At 40.7% G+C, this 26,769-nt stretch overlaps 1 protein-coding gene across 1 annotated transcript; it reads left to right on the top strand.

Moving 5' to 3' along the window:
* The first annotated feature begins 12,770 nt into the window (after positions 1-12,770).
* Positions 12,771-20,280, top strand: LOC103899482 (E3 ubiquitin-protein ligase MARCH3-like). Its single transcript, XM_009279963.1, has 3 exons — positions 12,771-12,848; positions 14,874-15,083; positions 20,122-20,280. Exons 1-3 carry the CDS (start codon positions 12,771-12,773, stop codon positions 20,278-20,280), a joined length of 447 nt encoding a protein of 148 aa, XP_009278238.1.
* Positions 20,281-26,769: the final 6,489 nt, after the last annotated feature.

Raw genomic sequence — 26,769 nt, 5'->3', positions numbered from 1 at the left:
GGGGGGGCCGCTGCTCTGGGACTGGCTGGGCATCGGTCGGCAGGCAGTGAGCAATTGCACTGTGCATCACTTATTTTGTATATTTTTTTAATCTTTATTTTTATTATTATTTTCCCTTCCTTTTCTGTCCTATTAAACTGTCTTTATCTCAACCCATGAATTTTACTCCTTTTTTCCCCGATTCTCTCCCCCATCCCTCTGTGGGGGCGGGAGTGAGCAAACAGCTGTGTGGTGTTTAGCTGCCTGCCAGGTTAAACCACAACTGTATTGATAACTAAAGTTGTCATTAAAAGACCATCATTGATAAACCTCCTCTTCTATTTTTTTCTCCTCTTTAGTCCATCTTTTCTTGGTGATAAATAATGTTCCTGACACTTTTCAGTGGCCTTATGTCTGATTCACTGTTCATTAGCTATGTGTTCCTATGCTGGTATTCTTTCTGTTTTGCTTAAAAGACCCTGAATTTTACGAAGATTTCCAGAGGTTTTATGACGCTTCAACGTGTCATTCTCCATTGTTAGTGATGAAAAAAACCGGTACAAAAAATCACGAACACCAAAGTTTTCTAAAGACCAGTTTCTGTCTCAACTATATGTCACTCCAAAGGAAGATGTTGTTCTGAGGGTTTGAGATCCAGGAAAAAATTTCAAAGTCAGATAGTTTGGAATCTTGCACGTTTTCTCATCTCCACTCAAAAGTGGAGAAATTCCCTATATACTACTTCCCTATGGTGTTGTCTCTTGCTTTCTTTTTACATTATTGATAGTCATTTTTCAGGATCTGACATTTATGTTCACATCAGGGCTTACATATACACTTAAAATGAAAGAATCTCTCCTGTGCTTTGAGACCTTAAAGGGTTTGAACTCTTGGTTTTTAACTTTGCTTATTCATTCTGGCAAATTGAGCTTCAAAGAGTACACGTTATTGGTGTGGAAATCTTCTATCTTAATGGGTTTTTGAGCCCCCTTCTTCAGTGGAATCATTCAATAAGAACAAAAAAATTGAAAGTGAATTTAATTCCTGTCTGTTATACAACGATATGTACATTCTAAAATGCAAAATACAGAAATGCAGCTGTGTTCCCCCAAGAAAGGTTTATGTAAGCAACATAAAACTCATTGACTTTAAGTATGTTTCACCTTAAAAAAAAAATAAATTATTTTAAGCTTGCCTTTCCTCTCTTGAAAGCACAAATGCAGTTCACAGATGCATTCTGTATGAATCTTAATAGGCCTAGGGCAGTGTAGTGAAATCTTTGACAGCGAGTAGTATAATGAAGGAACAAATAACACAGATGAATAAATTCTTCTTCAGTTGTGGCTTGGAGTTTGTGGATTACAGAAAAATGGGAGACAAGTACGCTGACCTTCCTACTTAGAGAGTTTTAGTTTTGTAATTCTGTTTAGTTCTATAATTCTGCTTTTCCTTTTTTGTACACACACAAATCAATGCTCACCAAAGGCAATCTTGCATAAAGTGACAGCTGTTTATTTAAATTATCCCAGCTCATTGTATTTCCATCTTTCTCTGGCAGACATATGTTCACTTGGTGCATTAAAAATAGGTGCACATATTGTTTGTCATCCCTTAGTAACTGGGGACTGGACAATACCAGTTGCTCAGACAGTTGTATTATATTTGAGATCTATTTAACAAATATTGTTCTTATTTTTTATTTTAATCAACTCAGTGGCACATATGTTTGAGTAAACATTTTGACTATTTTGTATTAGGAGTTATGATTAATTGATCATAATAACACAAGGGAAACGTCAACAGAATGCATAGCCTCAAGTCTGTAACAGGTTAGAACTGGCCTGAGTTTGCTACAAGTATAGCTCGCAGGATATATGAAGGCAGAATGATTTTTCTCCATTTGGAATTTTAAGGTTAATTTAATGTGAAAAGAGGTAATAAAAGTCTATCATCTTTTCACTGTGTTGAAAAACACTTACAGAACCGCACTGTCTTAAAGGGTTCATTTCTCAAACCAGGTTTGAAAATGTGTATCTTTATTTTTCCTGAGGGATAGGAAAGTGAACGTACTTGAAGGACACAAAGGGAATATACAAACTATTTTTACCCATGGAAAAGAGACATAGGTAGCCTTCCCACCACCAGTCAGAGCAGGCACAGGGCAAAAGGACTGACCCTGAGAGGAGAAAGTTCTCAAGTTTTCAAAGTAGGTAGCATAGTTAATCCTTGATGCCTAGTCACTGCTGTGGGTAATCCTTCCTGCTCTGCTCCCAAGTGGTGGTGTTTGTCCAACATATGCTCCCAGTTGCCACTCTCTAATTCTTACGAGTGGGGGGTTGGTTCATACTTATAAACATAAATTCCAAGTTGTATTAACTCAGACATATAAAGTTCAAAGGAACTGTGTTCCGAAAGCCTAGTGGAATAAAACATTTTTGCTTAAATCCTCGTCCAACTCACTATTTTACCCTCTTTCCAATATACCTGTTTAATATTCTAATGTTTCAGTAATTGTCATTCTGACTATAAGAATAAACAATAAAAACTGAAAAGCTGACTGAAGCAACAAAATTGAACATATGAAGGGAAGCTGCTTTGATTTTTCTCATTGTCCACTTTTTATCTGGAATATTTCCTTGTCGTTCAGGTTTTTGGAGCCCGTGGCATCGTTGTGTGTTTTTGTGTGTGTGTGTGTGTTTGGGGTGGGGAGTCAAGGTTCTCTTCATTTAGTAAGATAATTAGTTCTCCAAAGATTCCGCTGAACTAGATAATGTAAATGGTAAATGGTCCTTCCAGTGGAGGTGAATGATGAGTTTACCCATGCATTTTAGGAGGTCAAGAGGGACTGTTGTTCTCATAAAGTCATTTGTAGAGCATAGTCTATAGAAGTTGATCTAGTAACTCCTCAGCAGGCCCTATGTCATGCAGAGAATATATCCCATCCATTGGTCAGTGACAGGTAGTATAAAAATGCTTGAAGCAATCAATCTTCATATTCATCTTTTCTCCTAGAGATTTTCCATCAGGAAAAAAAAAATGGTATTTCTGACTATTCAGAGACATACTATTCACTTTCTTAAAGGGGCCAAAAAAAAGAAGAGAACACGGTACTATGTTTTCTCCTCATCCCTTCACTGGGTTGATCACTGCTTCTTAGCAGCTTAGCCGTGAGTGTGAAGGAAATCTCAACGGAAACAAATTGAGATACTCCATGTACTTTATCTAGAAATGGCATAACTGACTTCATTCCTGCTGTTAGCACCCAGGAGAGGCTGCAGCAGTAGTGGGCTTGAAATGAAGTGAGCAGTGAGTGGCATGGCTGGTCGTTCAGCCATATTCCTTCCTCCTCTGTGTACGTTATTATGGAAGCAGCAGAGGATTTCTTGCTGCATTTCATGATTTGATCAGAACAGGATAGTGAACGCATAGCATTTCTCTGCCCCCCCCCCCCCCCCATGTTGCTAGTTTGCCATTAGTTCATTATGAAATGAAAGCAAGTGCTCCATAAAAATTTGTTACAAGATGGCTTTTTGCCTTCTTTTAAGCAGTTGCCCATGTTCACACTAAGGATGTGGGCCCATGCACCCCAACAGGAGATTTTTAGCTCAGATACAAGGGACATATCTACAACTATATCCTGCCTCCTGCGTACATCATGCATGGGATGCAAAAATGCAGGGGGCTGACCTTTGCTTTGTCTTAAGTTATGCACAGCAGACTGTTTTTCCTGGATTTCTTTTGCAAGGAAAAGCAAAGGAAGCATTCACTTTGACCTCCGTTTCCTCTTTTTTCCTTTGTATCTTTTCTTCATCATAAGCTTCTCTCTGGTCAACTGAGTTTCAAACTATGTACTTCTCAAGAGAGACATTCCTTTATCTATGCCACAGGACATGTTTTTGTTGTCTAGGGGAGAAACATCTCCCAAGAAATGTACAATCTGATGCCCAAAACCCAACCAGAGAGGCAGGAAATGGTAGTACATTCTGTCAGGCAGATCCATCCTCTCAACATTGCATTGTGAAGCTTCAGATGTTCTTGGTTTACTTATTTTTTTAACTCAGATTATTTTCCCCATAAGAATTGTGTTTCTGAACCATGAATCAGGCATTATGGTGGGGATCAACCCCTCCTTCAGCATTCAAGGAAAGTGATTTGTTCATTGCCATCCGCCATTTCTGTCTTTTGCCTCCTGCTACATTGGGTGGAGGAGCTCTGTGACTTGTCCTTCATCAAGTCAAAGAAGCACACACCAGGGAATGCACACATTTCACCTCCACAGGTGTGTGTCAAAGGTTGGTCAGCCAAAAGGAGTGGTCTCCTTTACAGTTCCTTGTCTCCATACTGTTGGCCTACATATGTCAAATGTGCTCCAGTGTTGGTAAGAATTGCTTTCTGTTGAGCCTTCACAGATTTTGTTAAATGGGTGGCTAATGCACTGCAGGTAAGTGCAGAGCCCCCTCCTGCCCTACCCAACTTTCAGCACTTACACTGCCTTACTTATGGACTGAGCTAGCTGGGAACTGTCGCACTCCCTCCAGATGACCCTGCTTCTGGTGGGACTTCTGCTCAGAGGCTGGGCTGATGCTCCTCAGCTCTCCATTGGGACCTGGGACTTCCTTATTTCTCAGTAACTCGTGAACTTGTTCACAACAGCTGCACTGGAGAGAACGTGATATATTGTTGTAAAGGAGCAAGAGACGGATTGTGATAGGAAAAGAGGTTTTTTCATACTGAAGATCCTTCCGTTCATCTCCCTTCTGGAGGGCACCTGGCAAGCTCTGGCACAGAAAATTGAAACCACCAACATCAATCAGACATAATCTACTGGAGCATAAGCTTTCTGTAGCATCTTTGGAGCTGCCATTTGGAGTCACATTTTTGCTAGACAACATGTTGCTATTGAAGCATTTGGCAGGCATGAGCAGAGCAAGTATAGCCATTTTGCTTGATTTCAGAGCTCCTTCTTTAGATAAGGGAGACATCCACAGCCCTACAGCCAGTTAAAAGGAGCTATTTGCCAGTAATCCAAAAGACGTTGTCCATTTACACATTACCAGTACATGCACATTCCCCTCAGTCCCTGGGCTCATGATACTGCAAAATTCAATTCAAGAAGTACAGGCAAGGTCTGAACCCACCTATTCTACTGTGTGCTAGATGGAGAGCACCCCTGTACAGTCTGCTGGAAATTAGAGGTCTGCAGGACATGTGCTTGGTCACATGGATATCTCATTATGAATGTGCCTAGGGATGATGCACCTCAAAGAAAAAAGCAGCTGCTGCTGAGTAGCCCTACTTTTCCCTCCCACGTCTTGGTCACCCCAATGCCAGTGAGAGCCTGGCTACATTTGACACAGAGGACCCAGGCTGAAGCAGCAGAAACTCTAGACACCGGAGGAAAGAAAAGTCTATAATATGGTGGTTGATATGCATAGACCTGATATTCCTTGTGACAAACCTGCAAGGATCTCAAAACAAACACAGTGAAATCAAACTGCAGTAGTTTTAGTTACTGACTTCTATAGACCTTCCACTTTTATATAAGCTGCTTTTTTAATGCAGCCAATCCACAGAAAGAAATCCACTCTAGGAATGTGTGACATTATTCATGTAGATGTTTTTGCTATGTTTCAGCATAAAGATTAGGCAAGCTTTATATGAGTATTATATATCATCTTCATTTTGATTTCAATATTGCATCTATGTTGCTTCCACTTGGCTTAGTACAGAAACAGACACAAAACATGGCAGTACAAATGTATTTATGTGCAATAAAGTATTGTTAGAAAACAACCAGCTACAACATAAATATGGTATAAGAACATTATGTGACCATATAAGTCAGGCTTGTATTGCTTGTAAGTTATTTACATGTTTTAAACCAACCAGGATGTGGTGTCTATTGGTTCATTTTTTGCAAGCAAACAAACAAAGAGAAAGCACTTAATTAACAATATAAAACTCATAAGCAAAAGAGCATGAGTAGGAGAAAAAATAAAGTCAAGATAATCATCACAATATTGGGCAGAAATTAACTTCAGTTTTTCCCAATCTATTGCTGGCTGTAGAGCTCATGCTAGAAAAGAAAAATAAATTTAAAAAACCCCCTAAAACCTACATCTATGCATGGTGTAGTTAAGATGAGCTTACATTATAATTTAAAACTTCCAGAAGCCTTATACCGAAATATGAATTTACTTTTTGTGCAAGACTTTGAGTCATGCTGGTTTTATCTGTTGGGATTCTTTTTACTTATTTTTCCTCTCCACTGCTCAGTGAAGCAAGTCACTAGCATTAAATTACTGTAATGAAGAGACACCAGATTTGCTGCACGTAGTTTGTAGAGGGATCACTCTTAAAGCCAGAAGGAAAATGGTGACTCAGCGTAGTCACCAACAAGGAAAACTTCCATGAATCCTGAAAATTCCAAACTTTCATGAACTTTTCATGAAGTTTGGAGGAACTGCAGCTGTCAATACAGCACACTAGGGCTGGGAGCAGATGACTTAAGTATGTACGTCCTCCCTCCCTTCTTGGCCCAAAAAGGACAAAATAAGAAGGGCAAGCTGATGGAGGTGCTTTTGTACTTAGTTGTCTTCAGCTGTGAAGACCCCTGAGACCCAAGTCACACAAGGAGAATTTGAAGCAGCCATGTAGATTTCCAGTAGAAGTATGTCTGAGTTAAAGAAAGTATTACAAAAATAAATAATAAACCCCCCAATACATATAGTTTTAAAAACATAACCTCTTCAAAGATGCACTTTTTACACCTAGAATACCATACTCTATTCATTTCTAATGGGGAAAAATCCAGAGACCAAAACAAGCTGTTCTCTGTCCTTTAAAGAGAAATTAAATAGTTGTTATAAAACAACTCTTTACAGAATAGTTTTGCTACAGTGCTTGACTTTTCCCAGGCACAAATCTTTCTCATAGTACTGACAGCAGGAATGCAAACAAGAGCAACCCACCCCCTGCAAAAAAAAAAAGAAGAAAAGCAAAGATTACTTGTCAGTGAACAGACTATGCCTTCAAACCATCACATCTGTAACTGCTCTTTTCTAAATTTAAAGAACTAGCTATCAAGGGTAAAAAGTGTTGAGAAAAATTCCCAGAAGAAAGTAACTGAACAATCAGAGAGGAAATAGCTGCTTTGGAAAAGGCCAAATGCTATTCTTCAAGGACTAGCAAGATGAGGGAAGATGCTGTGGGTTTTCAAAGGTACAGCTATTTTTGTGTTAGATAATGGTATTGGTGACTTTTCTTTGGACATCATGATTCTGTAATAGGTTTCTAAACTGCCTGGTTATCATCTCTGTCCTGCTGGTAGCATTTCCTACCACCAATAGGAGCCAGTCAAAGTTTGCTTTTTCTAGGGAAAAAAAAGTGCTAAGATGAAAAGTTGTATTGCATCTGTCTTTTTGGAGAGCTACCAGGCATTTATTATCTATCATGTCTTTAGTTTCCATATATTTGAGCTTGTAGATCAGGACATTTGCAGTGTGTTGAAATATGTGTTGCCAATAGCAAATCTGCTTTTGATTTAAAATGCAAAATGCGATTTTTATTGATTGATTTTCTTGAATGCATACATTTGTCTGCCTAATTGGGAATACGTTCATCCAAAATAGAACGGGAGCTTTGAAAAACATAAAATAAAATAAATTTTTCCTTGATAAAAGGAAATACTACTTCTCCCGGAGTTCCACATAATCTTTTTTCTTGACACATCTTGCAATCTTTTACCTGATACAAGCATCACCTGAAACGTAAACTAAAAGTGGATAGTAGGAAAACAGAATACCAGTAAGCCAGACTAATGTTGAAGAATACAATATTGTTTAATTGGACCTGCAAGAAATTTCATAGATTTTTATAGTGCAACTTAGCAAGCTCTGTAGTTTGTTTTCACTATCAGAGAATTACTAATCCTGTTTTCAGACATTAAAGTTGTATAATCCAGAAACTGAACACCACATCTAATGCAGCCACTGCATTATTGCTACTTGGTGGAGCATTGTATATCAAACTCCTGTTCTTCAGCTGGCAAACTACCCAAGGTCTAGACTGCAAATTCAGTTATGGTGTGATAGCAACAGCCTGCAGTACTCTCCTTACGCTTAGCTACTACCTAGGGTTGGTTCCTATCTGCACTGTAGTTTATTCTTTTTACAAAACAAAAAAAATTAAAGGTGTATCATACACCACCCTTACAATGAATAGCGTATTCTTTCCACTTACAAAAACATGCAAATGAAATTCATTTGCTATTTCAAAAAGTAGCTTTGGCTCATTCAGACATCCACAATTAAAATATTCCCTGGAACTTGAGTTAAAATAAGGATTAAACTTAAATAAGAGCAGACTCAGTTACAAAGAGGCCGCAACATTAGCATAATAAAGTTACAGAGGTCAAATCATTTGGTTTCTAGCTGTCAAATAGACAGGCCTGTCTCTGGGACCAAAGGAACATCTCTGTGAGCTGTCACCATGGCCTTTCTAAAAGTACCCACTGAAGACAGTAATACTGTGCCAGTAACTGAATGTTTGATCTAAGCAGGAAACCCAAAAACTGAAATATAAATATTTTTTCAACTGAAAAGTAATTGTCAAATGTTTGTTTTCCTTGGCAAAACTTTAACCTAGAAAAGTTTTGAGTCACCCAAAATGTTTCATTGCACTGAAAACAAACATACATACCATTCTGGTCTGGGAGACTATTTTGAGTTACATGTAGTTAAGCTTAGTTTCAAAACATTTCACTGAAAAAGGTTAAAACAAATTTTTCAAGTAAGAAAGTATTTGAGTAAAATTCAGATGTGATTTTTTTTTTTGGCCAATAAATGGTCTTCCTGGTCTTTAAAAATGTCCTTCATTCAAGAGAAACACTCTAAAAAAATAGGCAATATCAGTCTTTCGTTGCTTAAAGCCCAAGGCAAAATGCTCCCATTGGTCACTGCTGGCATGAAACCAGAAATGACAATAATTGCTAGCAGTTTGGCTTGTGTACAGACGGCTTTCATCAAGATGCACTGCAGAGCTATGGGCGTCAAAAGAACAAAATGAACTGATATGTTTGATGTGTAATAAGTTATTTTTATTTCAAAGGGAAGCACATTTAGGGAAGACAATTCCTTCCTGTTCTTCTCCCCCCAGCTTCATATGGATAACTATTTAAATACCTTTAACTAAAAAGCAGTGTGATGGATTTTTTTTCATCTCTGTGGAATCTTCCTTGCTGCTGGTATAACTCCAGCAACATTTACGTAAAATCAATTTTCCAAGGAAAATGTAGTGAACTAAAAAGGGCTTCCCAGTAGAAACAGGTTGTAGCCTTAGGTTCTGATCTGGAAAACACTATGCGCATACTTTACTTTGCCTTTGTGACTCATCTAATTGAAGTTAGACCTATGGAGGTGAGTGCTTCCAGGATTTGGCCTTTCACAATGGTGAAGCAGCTCAAACTTGTGGAGGTGTTTTACAGCAGTTTTCTGTGGGCAGCTCATTTTGTTTACGTTAGATAAATTCACAGTCTGAGCCTCTCCAGGGTATTCTGGTCCTCGGTTGCTGCTTGTTCTGATTATTTCCTTCTCCAAATGTAAGGCTTCACCTTGCTGGCACGTCGCGCGGATGCCTCAGCCTGTGTCCCCTTTCAGGGGGGCAGTTCTTCAGCCTCCAGTTGCGTTTGCTTAGGCAAGATGAAGTAAACCAGTTAGAAGGAAACTGAGCCCATTCGCTCATCTCAGGAGTCTGAAGTTTCAGATCATTTGACAATGTCAAATAAACATCTCTGTACATTTGCACTGAAAGGGGATTTTGGACAGTTTCATAGGTCTGGTTTCGTGTGCAGTTTTAAGTATCAGGTAAAATTTTGGAAGCCAGTAGTGGGCTCATAGACCAAAAGTCTCCCAGGGACTGTTGCAAATCCACATTAAGTTGCTGAGCACTAGAGTTTGCATTCAGTTGAAGGAAGCGTGGAGACCCTCTGATGAAGGTCAAGAGTTCAGTTTAATCTTTCTAGGGCAGGTAATAATTTAAATTCAACTCTGCTTTGTGAAGTAACTGCAACAAATCCTTATATGTGTATTACACATGTCAGTGTGAGGTGAAGGAGCCTTGGGTGTGTTAACAGTGTTTTCTCACGTCAAATGCAGTATATCAAAAATCCCTTTCAGAATGTAAGCAAGCTCCTTCATAAAACTATGTCAGCTTTGAGAGTTTTAGCCTACACCGCTCTTCTCAGGAGGCTGTTCCAGAGCTGGATCCTCTGAAGGCTGGGAATTTTTTTCTGATTCTTACCCTAAATTTATTTATGGCCAACTATTACCCATTTGTTCTTAAGCCAACACTGTCCATTAGCTTAAGTAGCACTTCTCCTTCACCCATGTCCCCCTTCAGTTCTCCCTTCTTTTGGCCATCCCCAAGATGCATTTAGAATGTGACTTTGCTGGGATAAGTGAGTCAAACTTTTAAAGTCTCCTTTTGTGGCGTGGGCTTTCCATTTTCTTGATGCCCTTTCTGTTTTCCAGTTGAAGTGATCCTGTCTGAGCACAGGAGGAGATCACCAGTGTGTCTCAGCGGAGCTTTTGCCACTGCCTGCAGGCTTGGGCACACATTTGCTGGGCAAAGAGACCCGTGGCCGAAGATGTTGCCCTGCCCAGACCGATTGCTGTGGCTGCCCTTTGGGGAGTGCCCGTTCCCCGGCAGACAGACAGTCTGGGTCATTTCAGCAACACCTGCCCTGTTTAGCTGAGCTTGGCTGAGCGAAGAGCCCCCGTGCTGGAGCAGTGCGTGCAGTCCACGCGACCGCGGCAGCAGCACCCGCTGCCGAAGAGATGGCATGGACAGCTGGGGGAGCAGAGAGATATCATGCAGGCACAGCCTTTAGCTCAGGGTTTGGGGATGTTTTGCTTCTGAGCAGACCCCATTTGGTATTTGTCACTGTGAGGGACGAGGTGGGACCCCAAGTTTCTTCGAGGGGCTGGATTCTCATCAGGTGTATATTAGTCTCCAGGCACAGGATTTCTTGCTTGTGTCAGTCATGAGCCAATATTGGGTTGTGCATCAGGCACTGTGCTTACCTGTTCTTGAATTTGTGCTTGCTGCCATTGCTAAAGTCAGTTTGTGTCTTGTTACTCTGTCTCTCTACCTGTGTATCAGGAACAGGAATCACTGTTTGCTTTAAGATAGCACTTGATAAAATAGTGCTTTGCCAGGCAGGCCAGCATTTTGCTTCAAACATGACCCTTTTTATGACCTCTTTTTTTTTTTCCCCCAAAATGGAAATTATTACTGTGAGAGTCTCAATTTATTGCAGAAATAATTGAGCACATTGACACATTTTAATAGGACAGCTTTCAGAGTATCATAGTGCAGATCTGACAGTTGCATCTGCCCTTACATCTCATTCTTTGCCAGCAGGGTACTCCCTACTGTACTGCCACACTAACTAATCAGCTCAGCACTTTGTTGGGATCCTTGTGTGGATTTCAGTTTCACAGTTTCAGCTGGCTTGGCTTTTTAGCTGTAAAGTAACTTGACAATGCACATTTCCAAAACAAAAGACTGAAACCTAGAATCTGAACAGAATCAGATTTAGAAACACGTGTGCACTACTTCAGGAGAAAAATACGTGCTGTGACTGAGATCCATACAGCCATTGAAATTAGTTATTTGTTGCTTTTGACTTCCACTTCAGAACTAGTGCTGGGAATTTCTCCAGCTTTTAAGGTTAGAATGTAGAATGGTGGGGTGTTAATTTAGTATTTAGTTTTATGTAGTATTTAATGCTACTCTTGTATGTCCTAGCCTCATCTAATATCTGAATTGCTTGGGTTTGATTCTTTGTTCATATGGGTCAGACAAGACATAAGGAGTGTGGGGAGCCATCAGCCTGTGAAGCAGTCTCACACCATTTTTGTCTGCTCAAACTTTCCATCAAGTTAGATGGCACACCGTAAAATGCTGTCTTAATTCAAGTGCATTGTACTGTGTCTCGTGAAAGTTGTAGGGCAGAGATGACAACACATGCCTTAATCTGTGTGCTTCCTCGCATGTATGTGTTCTTGCTGTTCTTCCTTCTTGCTCAGATCAATAGACAGTATTTCTTGCCCTAGCTGAGCTGCATGAATGCCGAAGGGATCACAACAGATTGCACAGATTTGAGGATGCAGCCTCCACTAAATGGGCTCTGAAATGTTGCAATGCGTTCTTCACTGCCCAGTTACAGGGGGGACAGTCACCACATAGCACGGAGAAAAGGAGATACTGGCTTTTTAAGGTCTGTCCTGGGAAAGTGGTGAACACCTCCAATTCCCATTGAGATCAAGGAGACGTGCAGGTGCTCAGCAATTCTCTTGTGGGTCACCTTTTAAACAAATACTTTTCACAAAAAACTGAAACCTAGTCAGGTTTCTTTACAAGCAGTCACCTTTAAAAGCAGAATCTCCACTACCAGGCACTTTCAGTTCCTCTCATTTTCCTGGCGGTTTCACATTATAGGGATTCGTGGAAATTGAACAAGGTGAAGGTTGCAGTCAGTCCTGTCTAGAAGCAACCAGATATAACCTGGAACTGTTATGCATGCACCCCTGGGAGTGTTTTTAAGTAAATGGAATGAAAGCTCCAGGGAGAGTGCTGTGAGCCTTTCACACATGACTTTTTAGCGTTCTCTATAAAGTTACTATAAAATAAAAAGCTGTTCAAATGTAAGCTTATGTCTCCTTATTTTGTACAAGCTCTACTGAAGCAAGCTCTGCTTGCAGCCTCTTCCTGTTCTGTCCCCCATACTGATGGGGTGGGGGGCGGGCAAGCGGCTGTATAGGTGCTTAGCTGCTGATTGGGGTGAACTCATCACACCTGGTATTCTGGTATTTTAAATAATCTTGAGCTTAAGACACTGCTTGAAAAGGGAAAAAACAATATTGAGCCTCCCTCTTTAACTAGCGTCTTCCCTTACAACATCTTGCTTATAGTAGTACATAGCAGTTATGAAACACTTCCCACCTCCTTAGGATTTTAAAAGGATTCAAGCAAGTTAAAAGCCTACATCCTGAAAAAAAAAAAGTTTATGAACATATTTTTGTGTTCTCCTAAATTTCTGATTCGTACATAAAAATGGATCTTAGGCTGCTGAGTTAAACCTCACAAAAATCCTGTGAAGTAGATAATTTATTATTTCCATCTGAGAGATGGTGAGGCTGAGGCAAACTTGTCTACTGATTTGTGCCTTTCTGCTAGTGCCAGATTAGCAGCTGTCTGTTCCTGGTTGCACTCAATTTCTTGACTGTTGTTTTACCCCATATGAAGATGGAGAGGTAAATGCTGTATTTGTTTTTGTGGTGGGAAAAGACGAAGCAGGGTCTGAAAATAACAGAGGGGTAGGATACCTAGATGAGAAATATTCATTAATTTGCACAACGCTCTTAGCCTTGCCCTCTCTTGTCAAAACTCAAGTCCTGCTGTTCCTCTGGGTCATTGCTGTAGCACTGTAATAGGGAAGAAGAAAAAAAGCTGAGGTGCCTGGGAATAAAAGGCATTAACTGGTGAAGGGATGAAATTGCCTCCCCAACCTTAGTTTCTGGAGCTAATAGAGACAGGACTTCTACTGCCATGTATAATACGCTGGGAGGAATGAGAGGGCCAGACGGTTTAAGGATGCATGAGCCTTTTCCACGTCTGCTGGCACAGAGCTGCAGTGGCTTTGGTTTCTTGTTGTGCTGATGACAGATAATGCAATAGCTGCCTGGAGGAGCAGGACTTCCCTTGCCTTCAGTACGGCCTCTGCACTTGGAGCCAGGGGCCTCGGAGGGACGTGCCAGATGGGGAATGGATAGCCTTCCCTGCACCCAGCTGCAGCTGCACAGGCAGCTGGGGTTATGACAGCTCACTCCACTTCTACTGCCCGTTCCCAGCTTTGACTCCTCTGCTTAGATCGTGGACTCTCCAGGGCAGACACAGTCCTGTGCAGTACATGGTGTGTTTACTCTTGGTGGCTAGGGTAATATGTACAGCTCCCAGGCTGGTTGGGGTTCCCAGGTGCCACAGTAAGAAATATTTGCTATCCTTGGTTGTACCATGCATATGGTTATATGCTTCAAAAAAAAAAAAAAAAAAAAAAAGAATGCTGCAGAGCATAGGATTTTGACCAAATCCTATGGCTTACGTTGGCAAAAATTGCAGGGCTTTGTATTCTTCCTATTCAAATACTGACTTGAGTGATGCTTTTTTTTTAATAAAAGGTCTCAGTGTACTGTTGTAGGCTGAACTTCTTTCACGTCTGCTATCTAAAATCCTGTCTATAGAAACATGGGCGTGTGGGCTTGATATAGCTGTTCAATCAACCTTCGCTTCAGCGGTTGACTTTCAGGCACTCTGTTTTGCAAGATTAATAACCTCTTAATAAAAGTAACCTTGTGTGCATTCAACTCTGCTTGCATGCAGATATCTGAAAGCAAGTTCAAAATGGCTTTGCCAATATTACAAGCAGAATGGAAAAAAAAAATTCTTGAAAGAGCATACAAAATATGAGCAAATATTTTCTGCACTCTTGATTTGTCAGGAGAGTGTGTGATTCTTTCCACATTAAGAAGGGAGTTTCTCAAACAGTTCAGCAACCAAATGCCAGGGGCTGCGCTATACAAAACACTTCCCCTTCTCAAGGCAGCTTTCACTACAGCTGAATAAACGATGCAGTAGGTCTGCATGGCTAGAGCTGCGCATCAGCAGACAGCGAGGGGGAGAAGTTCAGGTGGGAGCTCTCTAGGGACAGCCAAAGCCATGTCCTGCATGTGGTCCATGTTCCCTCCTCGAAGGGGCAGGTCTGCATTTTGCAAGCGTGCGGGTAAAACGTCCTCCCTGTGCTGACACTTGCTTTGTCTGCATTTTGCCTTCAGTGGCTGAGGAACCCAGGCCCCCAGCACGAGAAACGGACTCTCTTTGGAGACATGGTGTGCTTCTTGTTTATTACTCCACTGGCGACCATCTCTGGCTGGTTGTGTCTACGAGGAGCAGTGGACCATCTGCACTTTAGTAGTAGGCTAGAAGCTGTTGGCCTCATTGCACTCACTGTCGCACTCTTCACTATTTACCTCTTTTGGACCCTAGTAAGTATTGGTTTTCTGTTCAACTCACAGGAATAAGGGAATGAACAAATCAGAAAATTAATTACACAGAGTGCTGTAGAGCGGGTGGACCATTGTACAAAGCATTGCTTATGTTTACCTTCTGTACTGATAAATTTAAGGTAGATATGCAAAAAACCTCTTGGTTCTACACTATTCAAGTTCTCTGGAAAACCAGAAAGACAGTTTGCTTTTGGTGTCAGTAATTCCCAAATCCCAAGCACCAGAGGGGACAGCAAGAGGGAGACAAGGAAGTAACATGGAGGAGTTCAAGACAGATGCTACAAGAGGCAGTTTCATCAAAGGTAACGTGCAAAAGGTGAAGGCACAGTGCACAACAAACCTTTAGGTGAACAACCTGGCTGCCATAGAGGATTCAGATTTTACTCTAATCCAACATCTGGCCAATTTTACAATTCAAAACCCTCGGATGTGGGTGCATCCCATGCTTACCCCATTCCTCGTGCTCGTGGTGCTGTGGGAAGTCCACAGCAGAATACACCTTACACCCAGGTCTGTAGATGTAGAAATGTAGCTGCCTTTGCAGTGCAAATTAAATTGCTGCCTTATTCCTATCCTGCACCCAGGTGGGCTGTCACTTGCATGCTGATCTGTCCTAAAAGCCACTTGTCTTGTACCAAGTTGTTAAACTGAGATCCGTTCCTGGCCCCAGCGCACCAACAAACAGTTGGCCCAGCAGAAATGAAGGGAACCCAGAGGACAGCTGCCAAAATAAGTGTTTATCAAGCCGTGGTCTAGCAGTTCACTGAAAACCCCAGGTTACTGTTGAGTTGGACATTTCACACCTCTAGCTCTGGTGGGGGAAGGAGAACAGAAGAGCAGATGCAGACAGGGAGCATTCACACTAACAGGGTAATGCTTGTGCGATGGTGTAAGGCTGTGCTGCTGTGAGAGGAAAAGCTCATCTGAGCCTGTGCTACCCTGAGTGGGGGCAAGACCACCCTGCCTGTGGTGCTGGCACAGCCACTAATCCTGCAGGGCCAGCACCCAGCTCTCCCCCTCAGTGAGTATGGCCACACGCTGTATGGCTGACCCCTTCCAGCAGTTTTTGATCAGTGTAAGCTGCTGAGGAGGTGGCACTTTAAGAACTGCATTAGTAGAGCTAGCCCACAGCAGGAAACCCCTATGCTGAACCCAGACTAAGCTTGGAAAAGGGGTGATATGGGGTGAAACACAAAAACCCCACACTACCTAACAACTAGCTCCAAGAAAGCTATGAAAGGTAACATCTCATTTACTTCATTCATAACGGTGAAACCCTGTCTCATCCATAGAGGATTGCAGGCTAATTTTAGCAGCGCACAACAGTAGGGAAAGCTCAGAGTTTTGCCTCAGCCTCCTGCAGTTTCTCTTTTTGCCGTTTCTGCTTCCATCTTCTGTGAAGCAGCAGCACTGCCCTTTGACAGGATGGCCATTTACTCCAGCAGTGAGGTGGCACTTGTATTTCCTGCAGTACTGTGTGTAGACATGTCTGTCAGGTATTCCAGCAAAGGTTGTTCAAATTTCCTTTGTGAATGACTATCTTAGAAACCCAAATGCTGTCCTATTTACCTAATATACATAATTCACAAGCACCAAAATGGCTGGAAGTTGGAAAGGGTAGTCTGGCTACGTAGTTGGATTTAGTTACCCATGACACATGGACATATCTGACCTTGCTCATTAAGACTTCTGCAACATGTCAATTGTAGTCCCTATCACTGTCTATTGCATCTGCATTGTAAGTGGCAAAAATCCCTTCTATTGACTTTATAACTTTTACCCCTTCAAAAGCATACAGAGAAATGTGTTATTGGCACTTGGAGAATATGGTGATAGCAAGCCTGATGTAAATGCATACCTTGGTTGATTTAATTGAAATACAGTATCTTAAATGTCCACTGAGTTGTGGGAGATGTAATTCCACTCTAATCTATTATTCAGACCAGCAGGAGATGGATGGGCTAATGAAGCACTGTGTTCATCGGTGAAGGGCAAGGCAGGGAACCTTTCAGGGCACAGTAGCCTTCCTGTTCAGCAGGGGGTTAATTCAGTGGGCAGAGCAGAGAGACATGGTGGGAAGGACTCTCAGGCTCTCTTCACAGTACAGAAGGTGCCCTCATTGCCCTCACAGCATTAGTACTGGATGGAAGAGTTTTGAGGAGGTTTAAGTATATCTGCGGATTAAGTCAACAGGCTTGAGTGACAGTGTTTTCACACACTTTCTCAGAGGGCAGATTTGCAAAGTCAAAGTAGAGATTTAAAGCAACTACTTTACAAATGGCACTGAGCACCCTACACATGGAAGACATGCCCACTCTCTGCTCAGTGGCCTGAGACCCATCAGTCATGGAGGAAAGCCCCAGCCTGCATTTGCCTTGGGGAGGCTCCACGCTCCCCTTGTCATGCAGCAAGGAATGGACCCACATGCAGAAGTGCTAACCGCATCAAGTGCTTCAGCAGCACCTGCCCTTCAATTTTCAGAGGTGGGAGAATCCTGTACTGCTTGCGTAGTTATGGCCATGCAGGGAATGTATTGAGTGCTGTGGCATAAATTACACACAACGTGATATAATGCTCCCTTAGGCCCTGGGAAAATTAAGAAAACTAAAACTTCATTTTACTTCCAATAAATCAGCTTATTTTCTCTGGAGGCAAAAGCTGGCATATAGATTTACACACCACAGTTATCCCAGTGAGCAGAGAACAGGAGAAATGCTATTTTTAGCATCCAAGAAGCTATTTTATCCCTTCCCCTAAAACAGCCAAGTTCTTCATAAAATGCTGTTGCTTTTCCTCTGCATTTAATCACTGTAACTGATGTACACACACACAAAAAAGCCTGCTACTCCCAAGAAGAAAGCTTCAGACACAAAACAGAGACTGCTATTTAAACTAATAATTCAGGGCCACACTCTGCTCTCTCTTGCACGCAGGTAGTCTTGACTCCTGTAAGATCAAGTAGCAGGTTGGAGTACAACAGGACTTGGCCCTATAGCTTCCAGTATAACATAACTGCTGGTTTAAAACAAAGGCTAGCCCAAATTAATTCAGAGTAAGTGAGAAAGATAGACAACCCCCTTGCTATCCTATTGAAGAGGCGAACAAAGGAGTTTAGTGTGCCAAGGACCAATATAAATCTGGCCTTTGTTCAGCATCTCAAGAGTTTTGCATCCAGCGTAATAGCTTAGGGTGAGTAACCGTGGCTCTGCTGGAATTCAGTAGCTGACATCACTTGGAAACTGCCTCCAGGCAAGAACCCCTTGTAAACAAGCTGTCAAACTTAACTAGGATATCCTGTGAAAATACCTTAAGCAAACAAGCAGTTAGAGCCTGGCTTAACAGTGCAGCCTTTCCTTAAAGAATCTCATGTGATGCTACTTGAAAACTCAACCTAAACTCTAGCTCACTCCTCTGAAGCAGTCACTGCATTTTGCATGGCACTCATCTTTGCAGGTGGTTGGGTTTTTTTTCCCCCTCCTCCCTCTACCACGTGATTTCTGCTGATACTGCAGTGCCTTTTACAAAGAGATTTCTCATGTTCTTTTATATACGATGTTCCACAGAAATGAAGATGCAGACTGCTTTACCTTCAGGGGGAGCAGAGGAGATTGAAAGGTGGGGAATCAATTCATCTGTTGGAAGAGCTGTCTTTGGGCAACTGCTTAGTGAACAAAAACTCTATAGGTTTCCCTCATTAACAGCAGACAGCTGTATAAAGATCTAATAAAAAAAACCCAAACCCAGTCTTTTTGTCCCTAGTAGGATTTTACAGAAAGGTAAATAATCTATTTAGTTAAAAGCACCCTTTTTGCAATAAGGAAAGGGTTTTGAAGGATACGTTCATAGGCATGTATATTACTTAATATCCCTCCATACCTCACTGGCAGCCAGCCTGTCATTGCTGTGGGGGTAGGAAAGCAAGCAGCACGGCCCCTTTTGACAGCAGAATGCACAGCCACTTCTCTGCAGAGTCAGCAGCATCTTCCGCCCACCTGCGCAAGCCAAGCGTGTTAGCTCCAGCCTTTTTGGCACCCTCTGCATAGCATTGACCTACGGAAGTGGCACAGGTGCATAAAAATCCGTGACAAATGACTGGCTGCACATGAAGACAGAACAGCTAACAAGACAAGGTTCCTCCTGTGCTCACTGCGTGGGTCCCTCCTGCCCACAGCTCAAGAACACAATAATTGTCATGTGGCACATTTCACCCAAAAGGTCCCAAGCCAGTTTACAGTTTGTTTGTTTGTTTTAAAAAAAACCTGCACACGTACATCTTCTTACACAGACATAACTCTCACTACACTTGGCTGTCACTAAAATAAGCAGTAAACTATTCTAAAAAACCACAGGGCTAAGCTATCTTGTATATCCATAGCAGTCATTTCTCTTCCACTATTAGCAGAACCACACTAAGGTTGAAATTGGTTAGCTGATAACAATTAAAAAAAAAAAAATCAAAGACAATCTAAATTGAGATACACATGTTGGCAGATGGCTCACACTCACCTTGTTGCATCTGTGGTCTTGAGTTTGATGCATTCAGCAATAAAGCATTACAAGGTAGAACACCCAACCCTGTCAGCGTTTGCACACAGCTTCGCTACCTGCAAGCCTTCACCACCCAGCCAACTACATTACTTGTCAGTTTAACAACTTGTAGCATGATAGGACCCCAAACTCGTTTTCATTATAAGTGGCTGCCAATAATTCCAGTTCTTGGGAAAGACAGAGGCAGGATGTCTGCTTTTTCATGTTATAAAAGAAGGAATGAGAGGTAGGCAGCAGCAGAAAGTAGGGCACAGGCTGCTTTTCTTCTCTGCTGTGGCAGCTTGGGGAACAAGGCATCTACGTGGTAGGCCTCATCTTTGTCCACCGCTTTTCGCTCATTTTTATCCTGCCCAGTTAGGCTGTTTCTCAGCTTTTTGTTCCACTTGAAGGCGTTTCCCCCCAAACCCCAATTGATTCCTTGGAGGACCGCAGTGACTCTAAACATGGCGCATCTCTCTTCTCTCCCCAGGTATCCTTTAGGTATCACTGTAGATTATACAACGAATGGCGTCGGACCAATCAGCGGGTGATACTCCTAATCCCAAAGTCTGCCAACGTCCTCTCCAACCAGCAGTCCCTGCTGGGCCTGCAGTCCCTCAAAAGGAACTCAAAGGAGACAGTCGTTTGATTTGGGTAGTTCTGCACAGGGGCCATGCACTAAAAATACCTTCCTCAAACTCACTGGGGTCAGACACCGTCCAGAACCCAGGAGTGTGCTATTCTGATTTACAAACTCTTTGCAGAGAAATAAATCACTGTTTGAATTCGAGTCATGGATGCTGCAATCATATGATATTTGCTAAGCTGCCAAACTTGTTTATTTAGCAGATGCTGTATGGAATTCTACAAACTCATTTTAATACTTGCATCATCAAATGATGCAAACTTTTTTATTGTTTAAGATGTTAAACTACAATAATTAACAATGCAAAAGAGGTTTAAAAAGTGCTTTGTTTTTATATAGTTTCCTGTTCCTACAGTATTATTTCTTTAGGTAGCTGCACAGTAACCAGTCCTGTTTTTTCTTTCCTAAAGCACAGCAATGGCATTCCCCCAGTTGATTTAATTTGAAGGCCCTTCATACCAATATTTTGGATTATTAAAATGTGTGTAATGAGTTCTACAAATTGGCATATTATTTAAATGCTATAACGTGATTAAAAAATTATCTTCTCTGTTTCCTATTTGGCAGGGAAGTTCCAATAGGAAAATTACTCAGTAATAGATTTAGCATGTGCAAAAGAAAGAAATGACACAAATTGCAATAATCTTCCTACTCAAAAAGTATTCTAGTATGTAGCACTTAGAAAAAAAGATAAATTGTACTTTTTCCACTCAGAAGCAACAAATTGGGCACCACAATCTGCACTCAAGCGCACATTCTGCTGGTTTGAATTCAACTTACCCAATTTACTCTGCATTTACACCAAGCTGAATTTAACCCTAATTGTAAGACTTATTTTTGTGAAGAAAACTCTGCGTACGTAATGAATGAGATCACTGGACATGTTTTAGGAAGCAGGAACTTGTCTTGCATAACAATTAGCACTATTTTAAAGCTGCAGAATTTTCAGCTTGACAGGTGGATTTAGCAGAGTGTATATAAACCCTGACCTCTCATTGTAGCACTGAGACTAAGGCTTTTTTTTTTTTTTAAAAAAAAAGTAATACGCAGCCTACTATGGTGACTAAACTGCATTTGGACTGTAAAGACTAGACTTTATTCCTGGGTGGCATTATCTATTTCCCCTTGGTTTTATGCCAAATTCATTCAGCAATTCTTCACTCTCAGAAGAGACACACACTTATGTAGAGAGACTTATTTTACAGAACTACACAAAATTTCATTAACAAATGCTGCTAGAATTAGAAATTGATACATAGCCCCTTTGAATAGATTAATTTTTTAGAAATGTGTGTAGATGGCAATGCCACCCTGTGCTTTCTTTTCCAGACTCTGCAGGAACTGAAAATAAAAAGGAATACTTAGCAAGAAGACTAATAATTTATAATTCAGATAGTTCAAGGTATTATGGGTGTTTACCATCAGACAAGAGTTTATTTGATGTTGTGCACTCTATGGGAGAAAAAGCTTAGTACACAAAACCAAATCTGTTAGCTTCTTTATTCTGTCTTTGGACCAGTCTAGCTGCAGTCACGTTATTTAACAATACTCTTTGTAACTGTCAATTTCATGGGGATATAAGAATCAGCTACCTATATAAAGCAATAACAGCCTTGTTCAGACATAAAACTAGTTTCACAGCAAGCCGAGATGTGTAAGAAAATCATGAACCTGCAGATCTGTACTCATTAATCTGACAGTAAGGTCAGGGGTCGGTCATATGTTTGGCAGTGAATACCTGCTGCTCTTCCAGAGAAAACTGTACAAGATTCTGAAGACATGGATATCACAAACTCTGTGGTGGTCTAAAAGCTGTAATGCTTTTTTTTAAACCCTCTTCCCAAAGGCAACTAGCTATCTGGATAGAAGACTGAACACGCATGTAAGCAGAGAGTTCCAGGTTAAAAGAAAACCTGCTAGCTGGGGGCACAGAAATAAAGCAGGTCTAGCTGGGTCAGGACACTCTCAGGCAGTGTTTTAATGCCTACACATTTGCTTTAGGTAAGCTTTCTTCAGAATTGTTACTACTTTTGCTTCTTTGGGTGATACCCCAGAAAGTTGGCCCACGAAGGAAGTGTTACTCTTAAGTACTGTTCTTGGTTTTGTTTCATGAAAGAAACAAATAGGACGATACGGAACTAAGTAGCAACTAGGAAAATTGTTCAAATCAAGCTGCAAGGTATGTGCACACAGATCAGCATAGTGACTTGGCCCAGCTCATCTGCATTATTTCAAATTCCAGTTTTTGTTTAAAGACAGCTTATTTAACCTGAAGAAGGCATATTGAAGCAGCCAGAGAGAAAGTATGGTCCAGTTTAGCAAATACATTACTACTCCAGTTTCTCTGCTTGATGCACAAGAACAGCAAATCTGACTGGTGAAGTCACTAGCCATGGTCTCCCATGCATTTTCTTGAGACAAAAATGCCAGAAAAGATCCAGTCACCCACTTATCCTTTTGCATTAAACCCATGGAAAAAAGCATACTTCATATTCTTCCTTGTTTTTCCTAAAACATAAGAACAGGAAGGTGGGCAATATTAATTCTTATTCCCACCTCTGTTCTGAACTAAAGACTTGCAGACAGAAGGCTCCTCCTGACAAGTATTTCTTTTTCTTCCACTAGTTGAGGCTGTTGTTGCCACACCAAGTCCAAATTTCTATTAATAATTTTAAAACTGGATCATTACAGCAAATATTCTACAACAGCAGCAATACTCATTTTCATCTGAATAGATGTGAAAGACAAAATTGACTGCAGCAGTAGCTACAGCTAGCAAAGGTCCTGGCAGTACAATGGCACCTTTGTTATGCTATCCTTAAAGAGTTCCCAGTTAAGCAAAAATAAAAGTTAACTCATGAAAGCATGGGGGAGGTCTTTTTTTTTTTTAATAATGTCACTCAATTTCCTTCTCAGAAAAATTATGCTTTCTTCTCATGCAGCCTTGCCATTTACATTCCTTTTCCATGTAATAAGTTATACAGAAGGAACAGTATTCAAATCAGTATTTTGAGCTGCAAGTGATAAAAGCAGCAACTTAAGCCACCCAAAAAAACCTTTTAAGAAGCTGCAGACATAATACAGCTTTGTTCCTTCCTTTCACATCCTGCTTGATGACAGAGATTGCCATCCTAAGAGTATAGAGTTAAACCCACACAGAGTCCCCTACAATTCAGTATTAACGATGAGTACAATACAAAGTGAAGAAGTTTTACTTCTTCTATACAGCCTTTTCCCTGCAAGACTAGTCTATCACATTACGTAAAACAACAAACAAGACAAAATTGAAGTGAGGTTGAGCAGTGGTATTTGACAAAATGATGATACTGAAAAGGTATCAACATCAGGAAGCTATGCAACTCCTCACTTCCTATTGTAGTGAGGAGAATAAAACAGAGGAAGCAGCAGTATAAACCACTTAGGAGTAAGGGGGGAAAGCACATTCAATGGGTAGAAGAAACTGATGAAGAAGGATGTAACTGAAGATTTAGAAATACCATAGCCTTTTGTTCAACTGGAAGGAAGTCACAGCATAAGTAGGATTAAAGATACATCAGGTCAGTTTTGTTTTGTTTTTTTTTTTCTTTACTGGTCTATATAGACTGCCAGACTGAGACTTCAAACTGTCATTTACATTTCATTTACTAAAAACAGCTTTGCATCAGTTTTACATTAGGAAGTCACACAGGGCAATGTGACAACTTAGTACCTAAAGGGAATCAGGGCCAATATATGCAGCTGGCCTTTGATGCAATGGATACCATCGGAGATACAAAAAGCTACTGAGAGACACACTTACGCACTAAGAGAGAGCTAAAAAAGCTCTCCCTTTCAAATGAAGGTAAGTTTAAAAAAAATAACTGTTAATAATTAAGCTCTTCATCTGTTACTGTTCATGAGACCAAGCTCCATGTAACACACAGCTGGTTAATTAAACTAGCATTTTCCTTGCAAGCAGAATTAAGTATTGCCTATTTACTGCCAAATACTGATTTGGGGTATTCAAAAGTATTTTTAAAAACTATTAGACAATGCAAAATGTACAACAGAGGCCCCTAGCTATATAAATACCTAGCAGGCTCATAAAACAAGCAAGCCTAGAGTATGGGTATATAGTATGTAACGTAACTGATGCTGACACCACACTGCATACTAATTCATTGCTGTTATCCCACATTTCGATTTAATTTTCACATGCATTTCCACATAAAAAAAGCTTTTTTGAAAATCAAGAGTTATATCTCTCAACAGCTGCCAAGTTTGTTAGTACTTGTGATTGCTTTCAGTTCTTAAATCTTTTACTGACAGACTCTTACACCTCATTGCGGCAATGCTACAAAACATTTTTTCCTCCCTTTGATGTTGAAAGAGTATAGAACTTACTGTGATTTTTCTTGAACTTTATCATAAGTGTACAAAATACTTTCCCAATAAAACTTGGTAAAATACAGAATCAATGTTGACATGCTATCTACAACATCCCTATACAAACAACAAAACACACCACCTTCAGAAACAAAATGCTACAGTTGCAGAGAAAACCAACATTGCAGTTTCACTACATGACTTTATGGAGGTCAGACTTGCTTGCCAATAACCTTTTCTGTTCATAAAATGCAACAGTCAAACCAGCTATAAAAATTCACATCCAAGAGTTAATTGATAACTGTAGGAAAATCCTATAAAACAAACAGCTTAAGCTGAAATGTGCCTTTATTGATGCCACCAAATGTAACTTCTTTCTTCGGGGTTAATCTCACAGGGAACAAGTCCTGTATTTACGCAAACCCATAAAAGGAAACCAGAGGAGAGCAGCAAAGGACTCAGAACAGTAAATGCACACTAAGCAAAACTTGAGATAAAATAGCTAACTTTTGCCTTAATCCTATGTGGGATCTAGTTGAATATTATAAATAATTAAGTGTCCCAGTGTTTCCTTGAAGTTAACCACCATATACCAGGAAAGGCTAAATAAGCATTCACATCCATCATACATAGCCTCCACTCCCTTTATAAAAATCACCAGTTAGTACTGGTTGTCCTATTTGGGACAAGAGCTTTAAAAGCTTTTATTCCCCATCAACTACTTACTTTCTTTGCCTGGAGAAAAATACTTCATAGTTAATTACCATGTAGCCATTTCTGCAAAAGCAGCAGTCTTTTTTTTTTCCTACTAGAAGTACCTATACTGCTTACAGTGCAGAATGAATGTAAAAGGCACGGTTTCACAGATTTGGAGTTTCCCCATAAGACACCCTTTTCACCCCAGAAACCCTCATATTGGTATCAAAATGATACACTGATACGACAGTTATATTTCTCCATGAAAATTTAAGACCAGCATTTAAAATTGCTTCTTTTACAGAAGCAGACAAATGAATAATTAGCATCTATTGAACAGAAAAGGTATTTACATTATTTACATATTCATTTCTCCTTCTATATTTTGCTGTCTGCTTGGGCAAATACGACGTAGGTTTATGCAGCAGGGATAAAGAAGTCAGAGGCATAAGACAATTTTTAGCATAGAGCTACAACTGACTATGCTGTGTAAAATAATTTGTACCACAGGGCTACAGTTGATTACACTGGGGTTTATTAATGAACTTGTCCACTATAAACAAAGAATGCAGTTTACAGGTTTGCTGCTTTTGCTGTGAACAGACCCAAAAATCAAACTTCTATAGAAACGGGACCAGCTGACAGGAATGCATACCTTGCCTCGAGAGTGTTCATCATACAATACCAGTGCTGTGCAAGTCAAACCACTGGCTTCCTAAACAGATTCTTATTCCGGTTTTCACAGGAATGAATGTATTTGAGCAGATACATTTCCAGTGAAGTGTTTTTCTAGTTGACAGCAGTAAGTTACTAAACAGTTTTCACCTGCCACGATGATACAAATTGTATCTCTTGTCAACTGTGTAACAGATCAGTATCAGATAATGATAATCCAGATCTATTGCCAACTCTAGAAAGGATTGAATGTACCTAAAAATAATCTTTACATATTACTGTAATAGCAGTAATAAAAAACCTACCAAACTTTTAATCACAAGTTGAACACATCTACAGAGCTAGCTAGAATATTGTTTGCTTCTTCTCTGGCTTATTACCTAACCACCTCTGGAAAACATGAGCACATTTCACGTAACATTGCACGGAGCCAGTTAGCTCATTTTCCAGTGGTCAGACACCTTTACCAAATCCATCGGCGTGCCTTCCCTCACCCAGACTTAGATTATGGCAGTAACCACAACAGCCGAGATGGTGTATTTTGAATGCAGTTCCAAACTAACAGGAACAAGAGCTCTCAGACATTGTGTGACAGAGGAGAAAAATTAGTATTGCCATAAAAATTTGCATTTGCTGCATACAGTGGCACAATGCATACCCCCCTCCACAAGCTTGAGGCTGCTGTTTTTCAGCATGGCAATGAAAGGTCCACCCTACCTTGCAGTAATCAAAATGCACTTCTGGACTTCAGTGTGG

The sequence above is a fragment of the Aptenodytes forsteri genome, unplaced genomic scaffold (assembly GCF_000699145.1).
Source record: "Aptenodytes forsteri isolate BGI_AS27 unplaced genomic scaffold, ASM69914v1 Scaffold371, whole genome shotgun sequence".
Classification (NCBI taxonomy): domain Eukaryota; kingdom Metazoa; phylum Chordata; class Aves; order Sphenisciformes; family Spheniscidae; genus Aptenodytes; species Aptenodytes forsteri.
Note: the sequence above shows the minus strand (reverse complement) of the source record. Positions and strands in the feature narration are given on the sequence as shown.